Source organism: Hylobates moloch, unplaced genomic scaffold (genome assembly GCF_009828535.3).
Source record: "Hylobates moloch isolate HMO894 unplaced genomic scaffold, HMol_V3 SCAFFOLD_4, whole genome shotgun sequence".
NCBI lineage: Eukaryota > Metazoa > Chordata > Mammalia > Primates > Hylobatidae > Hylobates > Hylobates moloch.
The window spans coordinates 138,727,403-138,748,181 of record NW_026652279.1 but is presented as its reverse complement, the minus strand read 5'-3'; the positions used below and the strand labels follow the sequence as shown (position 1 = coordinate 138,748,181).

General features: G+C 40.2%; 1 protein-coding gene across 10 annotated transcripts in view; it reads right to left on the bottom strand.

The window, feature by feature from the left end:
- The window catches only part of SCEL (sciellin), a 166,955-nt gene that overhangs the window by 59,253 nt on the left and 86,923 nt on the right, over positions 1-20,779 (bottom strand). For 8 of the 10 annotated variants that reach the window (XM_032151056.2, XM_032151052.2, XM_058437996.1 and 5 more), the window contains exons 6-9: positions 20,608-20,676; positions 20,022-20,060; positions 18,906-18,986; positions 16,183-16,248 (exon numbers count right to left, since the gene is read on the bottom strand). In XM_032151056.2, coding sequence (XP_032006947.1) covers positions 16,183-16,248; positions 18,906-18,986; positions 20,022-20,060; positions 20,608-20,676 — 255 coding nt within the window. Of the gene's footprint in view, positions 1-16,182; positions 16,249-18,905; positions 18,987-19,378; positions 19,486-20,021; positions 20,061-20,607; positions 20,677-20,779 lie in introns of those variants that run through there. The other 2 variants (XM_058438000.1, XM_058437999.1) reach the window with 2 other exon arrangements.

Sequence of the window (20,779 nt, the reverse complement as noted above, 5' to 3'; positions counted from 1 at the left end):
GCAGGAAGTAATAGAGTAAGCCATGAGGCTATCTGGAGAAAAAGCATATAAATACAGCCATCATTAGCTTAGAGATGGTATTTAATGCTTTAAACTGGCAGAGATCACTAAGGGAGTCAGTGTAAGTAGAGACAAAAAGAGGGCCAGGGGTTGGACCTTCAGGCCCTGCAATATTTACAGGTCAAGAATATGAGATGAAAACAGCAAAAGAGTCAGGAGGAGTGGCCAAGAAGGAAACAAGAGTACTAGAAGGGCGTGGCATCCCAGAATACAAGCGAGAAAAGTTTCAAGGAAAGAGTAATTGGCCATTTCAGATGCTACTGCTAATCAAATAAAAACAAGGACTGGGAAATTACCATGGTTTGGCCAACAGAGTGGTCTTTGGTAACCCTGATAAGAGCAGTTTTGATGGAACAATGGTGGGGGAAAAAAAACATTATACGAGTGGATTTAGGAAAAAATGGGTAGCAAGGAGATAGAGGCATTGAGGCAGTTTGGCAGTAAAGAAGGAAGAGAGAAATGGGTAGCTACTTTGAGGTTGATGGATCAAGGAAGGTTACTACAGCATGTAGATATGACGATGGGAATGATCCAGTGAATCATTGATGCAGGAGAGTGAGGAGGAAATCACTAGGCAGATGACTTTGAGAATTGATGGGACCTAAGGCACAGGGGGGTGGTTCATCTTAGATGGAAGTACAGAGGGCTCATTCACAGCAGCAAGAGGGAAATAACTAGATGAGTATAGCTGGGGTATGTTCATTGACTCAGAGTGGAGAAGGTTCTCTTTTGTTTACTTCTATTTTCTCAGTAAAATAGTAATCTATATCATTGATTCTAAGCAAGAAGCTTGAGTAGGGGTTAGGGCTGTGTGAGAAAGAAAGAGGGGGAGAAAATGTGTGAAATGGTTTTCTAGGCAAGCAGAAGAATAAGTGGACCCAATAAATGTAATAAGATGATGATGATGATGATGTACCATTATATTCGGTCATTATGTGCCAGAAACTTTTCTAAGCACTTTACATATATTAACTAATGTAATCCTCACAGCAATCCCAGACATAAGTATTATTCTTCTTCCCATTTCACAGATTAAAACACTGAAGCACAGAACATAAAGATAACTATCTCATGATGATGCAGCTCTAAGGGGCAGAGCTGGGAATCTGAACCAGAAAGTCTGGCTGCATAAACCCTCCACATGCTGTGCTGTCTCTTGAAGGATCCTTGGGCCATACCAATGGCTCAGTTGAGGTTAGTACTCATGGGCCTAAAATCAGGTTATTTGGCATTGTTTCCTCTTGCCATATTCAACTGGTTGGAGAGGAGGAACAGAGTAGACTGAGAGTTGGATTTACCATTAGCCATGTTTAGAATTCAGCCAAGTGAGTGCAACAAAGAGAATGATGGCAAGGGAGTGGAAGGGGTCTGCAAGGAAGGGGTTACAATGGGGGCTGTGGAGTTTGAGATGGGCATGGAGGGAAACGAGAATATGAGCGGTGGGGACTGTGAAAAAACTGGTAGAATTAATGGACTGGTGATTGTGGTGGGGCTGAGGAATTCCTGGAATCAAAGGACTGAAGGGAGTGAGCTGGACAGATAGAAAGCGGGAGCCAGAGAGGGAAAGCTTTGAAGTAGAAGTCTTGTAATTTTGTAGGGTATGTGGTTATTTACAGGGCAGGATCTATCAATGGCTGCAGTAGCGGGAAGGACAAGATCATCGGGGAGAGGGTCACAAAGGTGAGAGGTGGGGGAAGGGAAGGATCCTCTGCATGGATTTTGAAATCAACAAGCATTATGACAAGAGAAGGGTTTGGGAAAGACAGTGAGCCTGGTGCTGAAGGCTTCAAAGAATGAGCGTGAGTGTATCAGAGACCTTCAGATGACTCCAACAAAGAAGAGAAGCTCACGAGGGCATGGCTTGGAAGGAGATGGAGAGCTTCAGGGAGGAGGGAGTTAAAATAACAGGAGGTGGTGATGAGAAGCAAACAAGACCCCTACCTTCCTCTGGACCCTGTGATATGTCAGTTTAGAGGGAAAACAGCCCTTGCTGAGAGGCTGTGGAAGCAGGGTCCTCTGGAAGAGCACAACAAAAAGGTGGGAGATCATTCAGAGGGGAGGCTGAAGAGTGGAGGATTTTGGCAATGACAAATGACACTGTCAGCCAGGTGGAGTGAAAGGGTTTGAGATCTCAGTGTGATATTAGGTTGGGTCAGGTTCAGGGAGGTACAGAGCTCTGTGGAGATGGTCCAGGTGATCAGAAATGACCTGACTGGGGTTTAAATGAAGGTCTATAGACATAGGGATGGAGGACATGATGGAATGAGTCCTGAGACCTTTCAGCAGAGTGGTGGTGAGGCCGTGGGTGATGGATAGTGAAGCACCAAGCGTGGTGGGTCTCTTGGGTCTCATGTTGATGGTGACATTGAAGCCAGAAGAGGGTGCACATGCTTGGCTTCCACATAGGAAATAGTGTCTTTTGCTGTAGTGGTTGTTGTTTTCACCCCACATGACCCCAGGGCTGCAGATGTGACAAACTCTTACCCTTCCTAATGCACCCCACCATATTCTCTCCCCACTGTGGAGCACCTCCTTCTTCCCTTCACCTGGAAATTCTCTCCTTGCCCTTCAGACTTTGCTTTAGGAGTAACTATCTCCAGTGATACCCAAAGCCATGCTGGGTACATCCCTACATTACCCCATAACAACCCTATTCACAGCACATATCACACTATTCTGGATTACACATTATATTCTGTTCCCACACTGAACTGAAAGTTCCTGAAAGGACAGCTATATCCCAAGTACTAGGCTTGTGTATGACATAAGAATGAAGGAGGAAGTGATTGGCTGAATTTCTTTGGCAGGGAGGAAATGGGTACCAAAGAGGGATTTGCAACTCTCAAAATCTGTGCAAGCTTAGCTTCCTCACAGGAGAATTCCACTGTCAATCCCATTACAGAACACCTACTAGGTGCCAGGTACTTGGCTGAGTCATTGTGTTGTGGGATATTTCTGGAAGAGCAATTTACATAGAAATAGTTTTCCCATCCTGGCTTAGTGGCAGATTCTACAGTATTTTGTTTGTATTGCCACCATCTTCTTTTCTTGGAAAATATCCTTGTGTTGGGTGTATATATCATGTGATAGAGTCTTTAGTGTATCTGTGTGGATTCATTGGTTACATGCTTTCCTTCCAGAGGCAGAGGAAAGGGGGAAGGAGGTGGTCAGTCCTGGGTAATAATGAGGCTGTACAGAACACTAGATGTCTGAGGACAGGCAGGAAAGTGGTAACAAGGTGGAAAGGAGGATTACAAAAAGTAGAAATGGGATGGTGCCAAGCTTTACTTATGTTAGAGTCATGTTAATGACATACTCAATTTCTTCCATTTAAAAATGTCTGGGGACTCAAAGAGGTGGGAAAATATGGATTGCGTGGATCAGGGGAGTAGAGGTGAGCAGAAGTAGATCTGAGATGGTCTGGAGAATACACAGGAAAGAGAAAGATGGATGTGTGGTTATGAAGGCCAAGAAAAGTAGAGGAGCATATTTATTTCCGAGGGTGATGCATTTACACCCCTGCTGTGCCAGGAGCCAGGCGATGCCATGTTGACTTCCTTTTACCTCAAAGGAGCTTTCATTTGCATCACTGCAATGACAGCCACAGATGACAGAACTCAAGCCCTGGGGTGGGGCGGGCAATGAGAGGAGTCATTCATGTCTTGCCAGGAGCATGATGTGATGCCAAGCAGGGGGATTAAAATGCAAGAGTGAGGCAGGAAGCTGTGGCCAGAATGTTTTGAAGAGAAGGAAAGAAGAGACATTCATTGGAATGATCTTCATTGAATTCTGCTTTGAGATGCAATGTTTAAACTTGGGTAAGTTGACCCTGGCTCTCCCCTTCACCCATCCCCAGACCCCTCAAGGGTCCTGCAGGATATATGCCACCACACTAGTGGCTATCATGATGAGCTTTCAGGAATAAAAAACGTGGATTTCCCGAGAAACATGTGAACACTTGCAGACTGTAGCTCAAAGGCCAAAGCTAAAAGAAATAACACTGTAAAGAAAGCTGTCTATATTACTTCATTTCCATATGCTGCTGCAAAGATCACGTCTTTCCTCATGGCTTTTTTGCATAACATGCTTGGCTCTGTGACTTCTGTTTGAGTCTGGCTGTGTGAACATGTCTATTACTGCAGCACAAATCTAGGTTGAACACAGAATCATTGTCTCTAATATTTAACTGTGAATTTCGTTTTCACTTTCTATTGTGCTTAGCCAGGGTTTCAAACTGGGCTTTCTGATGTTAAATCCCTTGTTTTTTTCTCTATATCATACTGTAGACAACCAATTCTCTTCCAGGTATTTTCACTGCGAATCTATAAAAATTGGTTGATCTGAAATATTTCCTTGCCCAAGGAAGGAGCCATTTGCTCAAAAAGCACTTACTCCACAACTGCCTCAGTTATAATGTTAGGACACACAACAGTATGTGAGCCGTAACTGGGCAGTCAAAGACTAGAAAAGATGTAGTCCATGCCTTCGAAGAGCTCGGAGAATGCAAGGCACATGTTCAAAAGAATGGTTACTGTGGGCCGGGCGCAGTGGCTCACGCCTGTAATCCCAGCACTTTGGGAGGCCGAGGCGGGCGGATCACAAGGTCAGGAGATCGAGACCATCCTGGCTAACACAGTGAAACCCCGTCTCTACTAAAAATACAAAAAAAATTAGCCGGGCATGGTGGCGGGCGCCTGTAGTCCCAGCTACTCGGAACGCTGAGGCAAGAGAATGACGTGAACCCGGGAGGCAGAGCTTGCAGTGAGCCGAGAATGACATGAACCCGGGAGGCAGAGCTTGCAGTGAGCTGAGATCGCGCCACTGCACTTCAGCCTGGGCAAGAGCAAGACTCTGTCTCAAAAAAATAGAAAAAAAAGAATGGTTACTGTGATGATGCCTCGCTTTCTAGTGGCCAGTCAGTAAACCGTAACCTAGTAATGGAGCTTGCACTGGACTAGAATTCTAGAGATCTAGATTCTAGATTCTAGACTAGCTTTGCCACCAACTTTCTCTTTGACTCTGGAAAGAGCTGTTTCCCTCTGAAACTCTGCTTATTTGTGCATTAAAGGAGGAGACTGGCCCAGATCTGTGGATGGTAAACCACTACATAAATGAGGGAGGGAGGCACTATTGCAGGGAATCCACAACTCCACAAGTACCTTGACATTCACGTACTGCACTTTTCAAATGTATGTAGATGCTGTTGTGGTTAATAAAATTTAAATTTAAGTTCTCTCTATAAGAACATGAGTCAACTTTTATTGGTCAGTAGATACAAAGATACACAAATTTAAGTATTGCTTAAGTCATAGCAGCTTTTTGTCCTTAGATGTTTTCTCAAAGACATAAAAATATTTCAACTATTATCAAGTGAACTAAAAAAAAGCATTAAAAAGGAGTCTACTCAAAATGGATCACACATCTATATGTAAACATAAAACTACAAACTTTTAGAAGAAAACAGAAGAAATTTTTGTGATCATTAGTTAAGCAAAGAATTCTTAAACATAATACCAAAAGCATAATTTATTTAACAAAGCTTGATAAATTGGATTTCATTAAATTAAAAAAACACTTTGGCTCTGAAAAGTGCATCATTAAGAGAATTGAAAAACAAGCCACACACTGGAAAAAATATTTGCTATTCACATATCTGACAAAGGACTTCCACGCACAATGTATTTTTTAAAACTCTCAAAACTCAGCAATAAGTAAACAAACCAGCAGAAATAAAATTGGCAAATGATTTAAGATACTTCGGCCTGGCAGAGTGGTTCACACCTGTAATCCCAGCACTTTGGGAGGCCAACACAGGAGGATCATCTGAGGTCAGGAGTTCGAGACCAGCCTGGTCAACATGGTGAAACCCCATCTCTACTAAAAATACAAAATATCAGCCAGGTGTGGTGGCATGCGCCTGTAGTCCCAGCTACTCAGGAGGCTGAGGCATGAGAATCACTTGAACCCAGGAGGCAGAGGTTGCAGTGAGCCGAGATCACACCTGCACTCCAGCCTGGGCAACAGAATGAGACTCCGTTTCAAAAAAATATTTAACAGATACTTCACCAAGGAAGATACACAGATGACAAACAAACATATGCAAACATATGAAAAGGGTGTATATCGTGTGATTCCATTATATGACATTCTGCACACAGCTAAGAGAGGAGACAGAGCGATGAGAGGACAAAGACGGGCTGCCAAGTATGAAGACAGTCCCAAGCAAAATGTTGGTCCTTTCACCCCCATCCGCCACTCCCACTGTCCTCTCCCAAACCCTATGCCACAGTGTGTCCCTATCACCTATACTTCACCATACTCAGGCCTCCCTGCCTCCCAGTCTTCTTCCTCCAAAGCCATCTTCCCCTTCCCTCTACACAATGCAAGCCTCCATTCCCTCAGCATGCTCTAATTCTGCCCAGTTTTAGCAGGAAAGAAACCTGATTTATATAATTGACACTAAGATTTGAATGACCAGAGACAGTCCCCTTAACCTGCCATGCTTCTAATTGAGGTGAAATTTACAATCTCTAGTCGATAGAACTTCCAGCAATACTACTAAATGGTGAAATAATTTAAAGAAATCAAATTATTTGGTTTTTATGATTGGACCAAGGTGACATTTTTGATAGAGTGCTTGACCCTAGGTATCCTGATTCTCATAGCTTCTTTCTCTATCCTACTTTTGAACCTGGAGCTTCCCTGCTTCCTCATATTTCCAGGAGCCCCCCTGGCAGGAGCGGAGGCAACAGGAGCTCCGAGAGAGGGAAGGGAGGTGGGAATCTGGGTTGGGCAAAGCAGGGATGCTTTGCATTTGTTGTTCAAATGTATGGGTTACTTCAAACTAGTGTTAGGAAATCAGGGACTGTCTAGGTTGTTCCCATAGGACTGAAGAAAAAATAATTCATTGCTAAAGGTTAAGACCTTCATTTACAGATTCTGAATTAGGTTTCTCCTTGTTCTGTTCAAACAACACATTTTAAAAACAATAAACTTAAACTCAGGCTAATATTTTAATTATTTTGAATGTTTAGAATGAGCAATCTAGGCATTCAGGTAAGATTTTTAAATCACTATATTTTGATATTTTATTGCACGTCATAGAATCTTAATTTCTACAAAAGATTCCAGTTAATATAAATATTTTTTGTTGAGGTAAAAATGAGATGTATTGCTTTTATTTAGTATGACATCAAAGTTTGTAGAGGATTTGGTACCAATAGAGTTAAAAATGTTGCAGCATAATTAGAAAGGTTACATTTTACCATTTATAGTTACAGACAGAAAAATATAACTGTAGTGCAAGGTTGCCATGGCAACTCACTTCTCAATCAGGATATTTTTTTCCTCCTCCAAGTCTACCAATCAGCTAACAGGAAGTGAAATAACCACTGAAGGAGAAGAGGTCGAAACAAATAAGGATGAGAAATTATGTAGAAAATATTTATATAGTAATTTTCCTAGATGCATTTCTACTACTTTAATTTTATCAAATATTATTTTCTTTTCTATCTTTAAAAATGATTCCAGAAAAAAAGCACATTCATTTCTAGTGGTGGCTTCATTATTGTTCCTAAATGAGAATAATGAATAACATTCATAAATATTCATACTGTCTGTTAAGCAAGTACTTTAGTTTGGCTTCCATGAGGTTCTTAAATGAGCTTTACATGCCATTTAACCACTGAATCTCCAAGTCACCTAAATACACAGTCAGAATCATTTGAATTTACCATAAACAGAATACAAAAATTTAATGGTAGGTTCTGAAATCAGAAAGAAATTCAACTTTCCAGAACTGTCATTTCTCTAGTTCCTTGTGATGCACCTGAATATTTCTCCAGATGGCTCCTATTATTCCCTCCATTGGCTCACGTCCGGCAAATGTTACCACTCTTTTAAAAGTCTCAAAGACAAGAAAATGTTTAAGAACTTGAAAAATGAAGACATTCCCAAGTGATTGCTGACACGCTTTGCATCAGGCTGTCAGGCAGATCATAAAACAAAAAAGTGGGGAGAGGGGAACATGGCTCTGACCTTCTAGTAATTTTCTACATTGATGACACTTGCACTTTCTTTTGTACATATTCCAAATCTACAGCATATGGTCAGAGCTCAAATTACATAACAGCACAAAATTAACTCTTAAAATAGAAATATGATATTCTAAAAGGGTTCTCAGGCTTACCACAAATTATGAGTGGATATCTGCACACAGTGTCTTACATTAAAAGACATTTTCCCACATAACATCAGATTTGGAATTACTGGATTTCCTGCTACCACTAAACATAATTGGTAAAGGACAAATGCAGAGAATGTCCCATGGATGGGAAGCCCATAGTTCTACGCATACAAAAACACTCACATACACATGCCCATACACACCGTACTCTCTGGCACTGGAACTTCGCTCCTCGTCTCCTTTCTGCCTGGAACGCCTCCATCCACACCTCCCCTTTGCATCTGGCTTACTCTTGCTTGTTCTTTAAGGCTTACCTCTGGCATTGCCTCCTTTGAGCCTACTCTACCCCAGATACAACGTCTACTGCCTCCCTCTCCACACTCCACATATTTTGTGTCTACCTTGACCTTTGTGTTTATCATACTCTGAAGGACCCTCCCTTGATGAGGGCCAGCCTTCATGTTTAACAATCCTGGCTCAAAATGACTCCCTGGTAGAAGCTGAGTTTTCTCTCTGTACTCCTTTTTGTACTCCTGGCAGAGCCCAACAATTGTTTTGGAAAAAGAAAGAGACAGAGACAGGGAGAAACAGAGAGAGGAAGAGAGAGAGAGGTGTTACTTAGCACATAGAATACGGCACAACTACAAAAAGACAAATAAGATAATAGGTTGAGGGAAATTCATTGATAGTAGATATTAAGAAATATTAAAATCAATCAATCAATCAATCATGTACTTATTGACAAACTACAATGGATAAATTTACTTGATGATTCAAAGAGTTATAAGATGATGCCATTTAGTTGATGAGTACACTGCAATAGTAAGTGATGTGTCAAAGTAATGCACAATTAATTGCTAAATGAGAATCGAACATAATTAGCCTTCTGAGTCCAGATGACAAAAGTAACACCTTAGAGTTTGAAAGCTTTCAGGAGGAAGTAAAATTCATGCCAGACTTTTTGAAGGATGGGTTGGTTTGAGATGGTAGAATCCATCGACCCACACTGCCTTCACCCTACCTACCTCTCATTACACCTTACCTTTACCATGTAATCTTAGCCCCCCAACACACCTGATGTATAGACATACATCGAAGTTCAACTTTCATTTTCTTCTCATTTAACCTTTTCTCAACAGGTATCTTCACTCTAAAGATACTACATTTTAAATCCTTGGGTTCATTCCCAAACCTAGATCTTTGGAACCTGCCTTTTACCTGAGCACACTCCTTCCTCCCCATGGCTATTTATCTTTACTTGGGAATCACTGCTACAAATATATCCTGCCAGTGTCCCAGACTCTACCTGCTCAAAACAAAGCACAGTGTCAGCTGCTTAAGACCAATTAGGTACTCCCCATTCCGCTCGTAGTTCTTCCCACATTGATTAGTGGCATTACTATGCTTAAAATCACCCTGGGCTTGAAAACCTGGCATTGTGTTATTTCTTGCCTTCCCCCAACTCCCACACCCCTTTGGGGACCTGATCTCTGAGTTCCCTGCTAGAAGCTCTTCCTACAATATCAGATCTCCCAGAGAATACTGATGTTCTTCTCATGCCCCCACAGTTGATATGATTATGGTATGGTTATTTGTACATTCATATTCTCCAACTTTTGGGGTTATAAAGGACCCAAAGCTCCTGCCACTTTTCAGAGTTCTCTGCTCTGGGACTCCCATCATGATGCTGAGTGACATCATCTAGACATGAAAGCCCTTTCTCTGATCCCTCCTCCCCCAGAAGTCCCTTCACCCTCCTCTCTTTCTTGGTGGTGGTCTCTTTGTAGTTGCCTTTGGAGGTTCTCATGTGGTAAGTGACTCCCTCAGAAGCAAAACTTGGGAAAGCACCATCCAAATTAGGCTTGTGGTATGCCTCTGCTACCTCATGGTCATATCTTTTTTCTCCATCAGCACCCTAATCCCTGGAACTCACTGCAATGATGATTGAATAAACACAGTAAGGAATACAAGGAGGTCCATGATAGCTTTGATGTTTTAAGTGTGGGTGTGACTGAATGACTGAATGATAACACAAGAAAAATTTAGTTTATAAAAGTAGCATAGAATGCCTCTCAAAAAGTGAATATGTCATGTTTTGTTATGATTCTCTAAGGATAGGCTAGCACAGGGAAAAAAAAAGGACTAAACTCCCTGGCATAAGTAGTTAACAGGAACTGGGGGGCTAGAGAATGAAGGTGGAAGAAAGAAGTGAGGGGCTGTTGTGTAAAACAGCAGCAGGTTAAGGCCTGCAGAGAAACATCAGCCAACAAGAAATGCCCAATAACAGGGATGGCCAAAGAATTTATGAACAGGGATTTCCAATATTTCATTTTAGGTAGTTTGGTGTGGGTTTCTGCAATATATTGCTACCACTCCCACCATCCCATATCTTTATTAAGACCTTATCCAAGTGGCATTTGGACACATCAAGAAACTATAGCTGGTTTAGTGTGGAGCTGAGAGAACAGGACAGAGGTAACATAGAAGTGAAATACTGAAGGGAAATCAGATCAAAACCTGGTGATATGGTTTGCCTCTGTGTCCGCACCCAAATCTCACCTCGAATTGTAGTCTCCATGAGCCCCATGCATCAAGGGCGGGACCAAGTGGAGGCGATTGGATCATGGGGGCAGTTTCCCCCATGCTGTTCTAGTGATAATGAGTGAGTTCTTAGGAGGTTTGATGGTTTTATAAGTGTCTGGCATCTTCCCCTGCTTGCCTTCACTCCATCCTGCCACCCTGTGAAGAAGGTCCCTGCTTCTCCTTTGCCTTCCTCTATGGTCATAACTTTCCTGAGGCCTCCCCAGCAAGGTGGAACTGTGAGTCAATTAAATCTCTTTCCTTTATGAATTACCCAGTGTCAGGTATTTCTTCATAGCAGTGTGGCAACAGAGTAATACACATGGCCATGACCTTTCTCAGCAGTTCTATTCAGGGGAGTATTGGAAGTTCTGGCCAGGGCAATCAGGTAAGAGAAAGAAACAAAGCATATTCGAATAGAAAGAGAGGAAGTCAAATTGTTTTTTTGTTTGCAGATGACATGATCCTATATCTAGAAAACCCCATCGTCTCAGCCCAAAAGCTTCTTAGGCTGATAAGCAACTTCAACAAAGTCTCAGGATACAAAATCAATGTGCAAAAATCACTAGCATTCCTATACACCAACAACAGGCAAGCAGAAAGCCAGTCATGAATGAACTCCCATTCACAATTGCTATAAAGAGAATAAAATACCTAGGAATACAGCTAACAAGGGAAGCGAAGGACCTCTTCAAGGAGAACTACAAACCACTGCTCAAAGAAATCAGAGAGGACACAAAAAATTGGAAAAACATTCCATGCTCATGAATAGGAAGACTCGATATTGTGAAAATGGCCATACTGCCCAAAGTAATTTAGAGAGTCAATGCTATTCCCATTAAACTATCATTACAGGAGAATGAGAAGGGGGACCAGGTTAGGATGAAGAAGTATGGATTTCATTTTGAACACACTGAGTTTCTGGTGTCTTTGAGATAATGGGCAGTGGGCTACCCAAAGGCAACTCAGAGAAGAGATCAGGAGCGGATATAAATGAAGAAGCGGCGAGCACACAAATGGCCAGTGAAACCCTGGATCTGGATGCTGCTGTTGAAAGGCACAGCACAGAACAGGAGGAGAAGAGAAGAGCGACTTGGAGCCTTTAGGAGCATCAACATTTAATGGCTTGGTAGAAAATGATGAGGAAGCTGAGGAGACTAAGTAAGAAGGGCTGAGAAATCGAAAAAGAAAGAAAATCCAGAAGAGTGTGTTGGGGGAGTGTGCTGGTTCTTGAAACACAATAAGAGAGATTTCATAAGGGCACAAAGAGTCAGTGGTGCCCTTTGAAGGGTCACAAGGTCATACAGACTGATATAAGCAAGGTCATCAGTGACCTAGGGAGAGCTGTTTCCATGAATTAATGGTGATAGGATGCAGAAAATAGAGATGAAAAGCATCATCAACTCTTCCGAGAACGTTGGCTGAGATGGAAAGAGAGAAAGGGTGTCAGCTGAGTAGGTTTGTAAGATTAGGCTATCAAATTTTTAGGAACTACATTTTTTAAGATGAAAGAGGTTTGAACATGGAAAATGGGGAAACCAGTGAATCAGGAGTCTGATCAGAGGTAGGAGGAGAGACAAAGGAATGTAATGAGGAACAACTGTTATAAAGCTAAAATTCTGATTCAGTCTTGATTAAAACGAAAAGAAAACATGTTCTGATAAGAAGACTTCAAAGGATAATCTGCTTGGCATATCTTGATAATTCAAAACACTGTATTGGTTATTTCCATTCTTAGCAAGAGAAGAAAGAAAACAGAAAACATCAATATCCCAGTGGTTGAAATCACAATGACCAAGAAGCAAGCTTAGAAATAAGCTAGAAGGGCCAAAGGTTTTATTTAAATTAAAAACTTTACATGCCATGTCTTGCTGTCATGAATTACAGATTCTCTCTTGAACATTTACAAAAATAGGACAAGAGGCTTTCAAAGATATTCAAGTCTTAACTCCAAAATTTTGTTTGATCACCCAGGTCTGAACTCTCTCATTGCATAACTAATGTATATCATACATAAAATGACACTTCTCAGGAAATTTCACTTTTTCTTTGGCTATAAAATATGATAATTTAAAAAAACTCTATTTTCTCATTTCAGCTCTAGTTAACCTCACCAGACTTGTGTTAATTATAAACATATAATTACATGTAAGTATAGATATAGATGTAGGTGTAGGAATAGATCCATTAATTATAAAGATAGACTAACATAGTCATAGGCATAGATATACATTTAAACAAAGGTATGATATTATGAGCTCTTCTGTTGATAAAAAAAAAAGTTTAAGTCCCTTTGGGTGTGGTTTACATTGTGCCTGTAATAGATTTTAATCAAAACACAATACAACACAAGTATTTAATATGAACTTGATTTCTTCCATAGTATATAAATTAAGAAATGAACAAATGAGAGATGAGATAACCCATGGTGTTAAGGGCTACAGAGAGGTCAAGGGAGGAAATTCCAGGAAAAGGACTCATTCCTGGATGACAGGGAAGTTTGATGGTCTTTTCAAGTGTGCTGCACAGAAAAAGATGTATGAGAGAAAATGAAATTTCAGGGAAAGATTAGGTGGTGAAAAAGAAAAAGCTTGCAAAATTAAGAACAGAAAAAGTGAGGGTGTCAGTCTTAAGGGAAAATTCTTTTGGAGAAGACAGGAGGGGAGAGAAAAGGGGGAGAGATGAATACCAGTGTATTAGTGAAAGATAAAGGGAAATGTTTAACACTGAGTTATTAGCTAGTGTTATCAATCATAGTCCCTCATTTTTATCTGTTTTTGACCTATTTTCATTTTCTTTGGGCTCCTCTGGGAACAAAGATATCTTTGTGAAGCCTTTACTCCCTTTCATCATTTAATAATTGCTTCTACTTTCCTGCATTTACTAAAAAGGCTGTTTCTCAGCCCTGGGAATGCACTGGCATTAAAGGTGAGAAACAGAAGCTGTACTTTGAGCTCTTCCAAAGAAAATCACTTCAAAAATCAAAGGCATTGCTATATTGTTATTATTCTCTCCTTCCCCTGAAGGCTTGGCATGACATTATTTTCGATGCTCAAAGAGAAGTCTTTTCGTTTAGCCATTATATTAATAATCTGTGACTCTAAAAAAGGAATAGATATATAAATTGATCAACCTAGCCTAATAATCTCCTCTTTCCCTTAGTTCCAGAGCTATGGATCTGAACCAAGAATCAGAAATAGCAGCATTGTAATTCATTTCATCTTCCATGTAAATCACATCCAGCAATGCATAAATTGCGAGGGAGGGCATAGAGCCAAGTCCCAACAGCTCTGTGCAAACAGATCCACAACCTCAACAGGCATCGATAGCATGAGATGTTAATTCATGAATAATCCTTCCATGTTTTACACTGTTATATAACCAGTTGCTTTTTATAATGATATTGGAATAATGAATAATTGGAATGATGAGTTGAGGACAAAAATATGAAGTTATTTTTAAAATAAGTAATAAATATATCTAAGAAAAGTACCAGTTATTCTCTATCAAGACAAAATTGAATGGATCTTAACAATCGTCACAAAAATTATAACTAGTTAACTCCTAGTCAACATTTTCCCCACTTAGATAGCTCCTTATATCAAAGGTATCACCCATAGAGAAGTATCTAATAACAGCCTGAGGGGAAAGAATGTTTTAAACTCCAAATGTAATTCATACATGGAAGTTCATGTAATTGGAAGTCATCTGTAGATGAGCAGGTTCTAAAATAAAACATTGTAGCAGTAGGTGAATGTGATTCCAAGTTGTGCCTGCTCAACATGTTCAGTAATTTGATTTAGTTATAGATAGACAGAGAGATAGACAAGCAGACAGAGATAGATTAGATAGATAGATAGATAGATAGATAGATAGATAGATAGATAGATAGATAGATAGATGTAATGACAGGTATAAAAAAAGCAACTCAAGCTCTTTGTGTCTATTGACCAACTACAGTTTATTTACATCCTTATAGAGACCACTCAAATTATTACAAAATACATGTATTTCTAAATATATCCATTACTTGGAAATGAAAGAGACATTAGAAGTCTGCATAGTAGATGAAAATTTTATAAAATAAACCGATCTAATATTAAATAAGCACATAGTTTAATAATACTTTCTTTTCCAATAGTCAGAATTAGAAAAACTGATCCCATTGAAACATGAAAATATTCTAGAAGTTGAGACATAAAAACATCTTTGGATACCTGAAAAGTAAACTAAAGTAGGAGACCTGTTTTTGTTTCTGAGTTAGTGATGATATTGATTATAGAGCATGCTTCTTTAAAGACCAGAGTGTAGGCTCCATGTTTTGTTCACTGATATATCCCAAGATTCTAGAATAATATCTGGCACACAGCAGTGTTTATTAAATATTTGTTACATTGAATTGTTGCTGGCATTCCTAGCACGGAAATTGTAGAATAAGGTGTCTTCCGGCTGATCTATCATTTAGTTATAACTATTACTCTCAACAAAAAATAAAATTAGAAAATATTCATTTGTCACTTAACGTTTATGAACAACTTGCCACACATATCCGCATCCAGTTCTCGAGGTTCTGCATCAGGAGCCCACACTGGAACCCCTGTCTGATGCCTGACTCTGTTCTCTCCCACTGTCACTGTTAAGGGTTAAGTTGTGTCCCCTCTGCCCCTAAAATTCACATGTTGAAGTCCTAATCCACAATTCCTCAGAATGTGACCTTGCTTAGAAATAGGGTCATTGCAGATGTAATTAGTTCAGTTAGGATAAGGTCATACTGTAGTAGGATAGACATGATTAGTTGCTTTATAACAAAGGGAAATTTGGACTCAGACATACACACAGGGAGAAGATCATGTGAAGATGAAGGCAGCGATCAGGTCAATGCTTGTACCAACTGGGCAATGTCAATGATTACCAGGAAACCATCAGAAGTTAGGGGAGCCCTAACAGTCCTCAGAAGGAACCAACCCTGCTGAACCCTCGATTTTGGACTTCTGGCCTCTAAAACTATGAGACAATAAATTCCTGTTGTTTAAGCCACCCAGTGGCACTTTGTGGCAGTTTGTGGCACCCAGTTTGTGGCACTCATTTCTTTTGGCTAGCAATCTAATACAGCCACCTACTCATTGGCCTAGCAATCTAATACAGCCACCTACTCATTCCTAGCAGTTTGTCAGATGTCCTACCAGTGTACTTGGTAGCCCTGACCTTACTCCCACTGGACACTCTCCTGTACAGAGCTGAGAGTTCACGAGATTGCCTCCAATTTATCCCAAAACATCCACAATTATATGTTGTCAATGTCTGACATGTTCTTCCATCTAATGGCACAGCAATTACGCCTGACACCTTTCCCTTACCGTCTCCTGGCTCCTGTGCTTGAAGAGGCGTTGTAACCTGGAGGGGGCGGTGGAAACCAGGACTGCCTGTTAAGAAATGACACGGTAATAAACATGGTGATTGAAAGGCTGATCCCACCCACTTGTCTGAAAATAATTTGACAGTTAAAAAGACAATGAGATTATACCAAGCCTTGGAAGTAAAATGAACACTATTTCATAAATGAAGTAGGAAGTAACTATCCTATATTCTAGGCTATCTGTTCCTCCAAGTAAACCTCTTTTCTCATTTCCTTTAGCACTAAGTAATGTGGACATTTCTTTTAAAAAGAAATCTAAAGCAAATCTGGAAAATAATGACAATTGTTAAGTCTAGATAGTAAATTCATATATATTTATCATGTTATTCTCCCTATTTTTCTGCATGTCTGAATTATTTCACAACAGAAATAACAATCTTATACTCTACTCAATATATATATATGTTTTATTTTTATTTTTATTTTTGAGACAGAGTTTCGCTCTTGTTGCCCAGGCCGGAGTGCAATGGCGCGATCTTGGCTCACTACAACTTCCGCCTCCTGGGTTCAAGCAGTTCTCCTGCCTCAGCCTCCTGAGTAGCTGGGATTACAGGCATGTGCCACCACACCCAGCTAATTTTGTAATTTTTAGTAGAGACAGGGTTTCTCCATGTTGGTCAGGCTAGTCTCGAACTCCCAACCTCAGGTGATCCACCTGCCTCAGCCTCCGAAAGTGCTGGGATTATAGGCATGAGCCAACACGCCCAGCTTCAAAATACAATTTTTTTTTTTTTTTTTGAGATGGAGTCTCGCTGTCTCCCAGGCTGGAGTGCAGTGGCGCAATCTCGGCTCACTGCAAGCTCTGCCTCCCGGGTTCACGCCATTCTCCTGCCTCAGCCTCCCGAGTAGCTGCGATGGGGTTTCACCATGTTAGCCAGGATGGTCTTGATCTCCTGACCTTGTGATCTGCCCGCCTCAGCCTCCCAAAGTGCTGGGATTACAGGTGTGAGCCACCGTGCCCGGCCTCAAAATATAATTTTTAAAAAACTGTGGGCCAGGCGTAGGGCCTCACACCTGTAATCCCAGCACTTTGGGAGGCCAAGGCGGGTGGATCACGAGGTCAGGAGCTCAAGACCAGCCTGGCAAAAATGGTGAAACCCCATCTCTACTAGAAATACAAAAATTAGCTGGCCATGGTGGCATATGCCTGTACTCCCAACTACTCGGGAGGTTGAGGCAAAGAATTGGTTAAACCCGGGAGGCAGAGGTTGCAGTGAGCCGAAATTGCGCCACTGCACACTCCGAAAAAAAAAAAAAAAAAAAGAAAAGAAAAGAAACTGCTAGAAAACTCTGACAAGTAAAGATATTGAAAGCATAAGTGAATATTATAGCAGCACTAGCTTCAGTTCTCACCTAAATCAGAAAGATGTCCTCACATCACCAGGTCATAATTTTAGTTGGGAGCAATTGCTAAGCAGAAAGATGAAGATATGGATGAAAACTGAAGATATTCAGATGAGAATGATATGCACTACAGAAGAAAAGGCAGACAGGAAAGCTGGATTTAAATTGTTTAAGAAGGTCCATTCTCTGAGCCACTGCAGAACTGAACTAAGACAAGGAACGAGTCAATCAAGGCAGATTCCAGCTCAATGTAAGGAACAGATGCTACCCAGGAGAGCAAGTCAAAGATGTGTCCCAAAATAGTGAGAGTCTTATTGATGGCTTCAGTGGCCCTGAATTATGCCCAAAATGTCAGAGGAAAGATTCTTGCACTAGATAGGAGATTGAACTGACTGACCTAAAATTTCTCTTTCAAACTTAGGAATCTGTTTTTCCCAGGCAAAGGGTCAAAGGACATGAAATTTGGGTTCAGGGGAAAGACGAATCACATTTTCTGAGACTTTGCAGCTACAGCCAGAATTTTGTTGAAGGAAAAAATAGAAGCAGTCATTTTTCTCCAGCAGCACCATGGCAAAGTCAGCCAGTCCATCAACAAACATTGAGCACCTACCCTGTACAGAGCATGGACCCAGGTACAGACAGGGAAATTGAGAAAATTTAAAAGCATTGATGTTTGTAAATGCTTGTTTTCCATTTGCATCACAATTCATAGCCCTGGGATTTTTTCAACATGCAAACATCTCTTCCACCATCATGTTTGGTCTCATGAAGAATATTTGGTCACCACTGGTCCAACTACTCCTCTGTGCCTGCTAATTACATAGGACTCAGCACCAGCAGAATGTGGGAGACCATGCAGAGGAGGTTGGTGGAGGAGGCAAGAATCAAACAAATACAGATGGATGTCTCCAGAAAGGGTCTTTGACTCTCCATTTGGAAACAAGGCCAGCCCAATCCACAGAGCAGAGGTGGCATCTCCAGATACAGGCCGGTTTCAGGAGCATAGCAGCATGTGGCCCTACATTCATCATTATTTCAGGTTAAGGCATTCCCAGCAGCAGGACTCCATGAAACGTGCTACCTCAAGTAGTCTGCCATTTAACATGCGAGCTCTATCATCTAAAACATTTCCTAGAAATTCAAGGCCCTAAAGGAACTGAAAACAAGACTCTATATTTGAGAGATTGTTGGGGGAAAGAGCTGAAGTTTGGGAAGAGCAGAATGTAGATGCTGGATCCCCGCAAAAAAAGAGAAGGAAGCTTTCTAATGCAGTCTTTCATAGTGTATCAGCAAGAGGTAGACACAATGAGTTCATTGTACCTCTTCTTCTTTACAGGAGTAGTAGCAGAAGTGGATGCTATGGTGTTGGAGGTGTTGGCATTCAATGAACCTCCAGGTTGCCTGTTTAATGACAAGAACAACAATTAATCACACTCTCAAACTTTTTCATTTCAGCCTACCTTTGAAAAGTCTTAAATTCTACTCATATTCCTGCCTGCTCTCTGTTCATAACATGCTTCACTTGAGGATGGAAAAACAGCCAAAAATCTTCTTCCTTAGTTGACATATTTTAGAAGTTGTCAGGTTCTCATAGAACTAGCTAAAACTAAAGGAATAGAATAAAGAAGTGATTCATAAAATGACATTAACTGTCGGAAATTCAGACAAATCAATTCTGGCATGCTACAGACTCACATTTCTTTTATTCCTGTGATTATATTGTGACTAACTAATTATGTTGTGGTTTTTTGCATTAGAAGCATTATTGCTTAATAAAAATTTTTAAATCATACCATCTTAAGTCTCTATCTGGCATTTGTTCATATATGCAGATCCTCAAAAATGGAAGTGACCCAGGCCCGTTTCAAGCGCTGAGAGGTGTGATCCAGTGTATAAATTACTTTATACATAAATAGGAATTCAAAAATAAAGTAAGTTTATAAATCTGTCTGATTTGGGCTGCTTAGAACCATCAATAGTACATTCCAGGGAAAATGTGTTCCATTTAAATAGATTTTTAGCTCACCCCATGTTTTCCCAATTCAATTTTCTCTGAAGGAGGAGGCATAGATGTGAAGGGTGGGTGGGGAAGGAAGTGAGGTGTAGAGGAAGGGTTAATTATTGTGGGAGTAGAGGGAAGAAAAGTCCTGTAGGGGAAAAAATGAGGAGTCTAGATTTTAATAAAGAAGAAGAAAGAAAGGATGACCTAAGCTTTGGTGTTTGGTTAGAGTAATGATTGGCAATCTTTTTTTCTGCAAAAGTCCAGATAGTCACATTTGAACCTTTGCAGACCATTTTGGTATTGTCTTCTACTACTCAACTCTGCCAGAGCAATAGGGGCATGGCTGTATTCCAATAAAATTGGCCTGAAGTGGTTTTCCCTGGTTTTCTTGAACACATAAAAAGAAATATACTACAATTAGAAAGAATACATACAGCTTTGTTACTTCCGGTGATCTAAACATGGACATGCTCCTGGTAAGAGAGAAAGAAAGCAAAGTTTGAACAATTAAGAATGAACATTTGTATCTATTTGGAATTATTCTTGAATTTAGAGTTATTAAAAGTTAGACATTGGTGAGAGAAAGAAATAGAAAGCATCATATTTTAATAAATTTCATAAGATGATTTCATGATTTTGTCTCTTGTACTAGATTCCAAAGAATTATTTTTCTTCTGAAAATTTAGTATCTTTTAAGCCCAATATTTTTATTTGTTGGGTTCAGTAATTTTCCTTAACAATAATAATGTAAAATTTGCATTTGCACCTATTTTATAATTTTGCCACCAGGACAACTTAAACAGAAACATAAATGTGGTAAGAATGGTGATTTGGAGCTGCAAGTGCTCTTGATTTTTAAGCTAAACAACAAGGTTTTATTCTAGCCATGCACAGGAGTAATGATAGAGACTAAGAATTTACAGAAAGATATCAAGTAGGATTGAAGAATTGCAAGTACATAGGTAACACTTGGAAAAATATTATACTTGAGCCTTTCCCATAGTTAGTAGATACTGGTACCTATTGGTTAGTTGGTTATCCAAGGTATTGGCCTTATATGTTTTAGCAGCATCATTTCTGTCTGAGATCCTTTATAAAGAAACAAGACAAAAGTCTGGATAAACATTTAAATTATCAAACTCCTTTCAGACCATTTTCATGCTAGAATAGCTTAACAACATAGTCTTTCTAC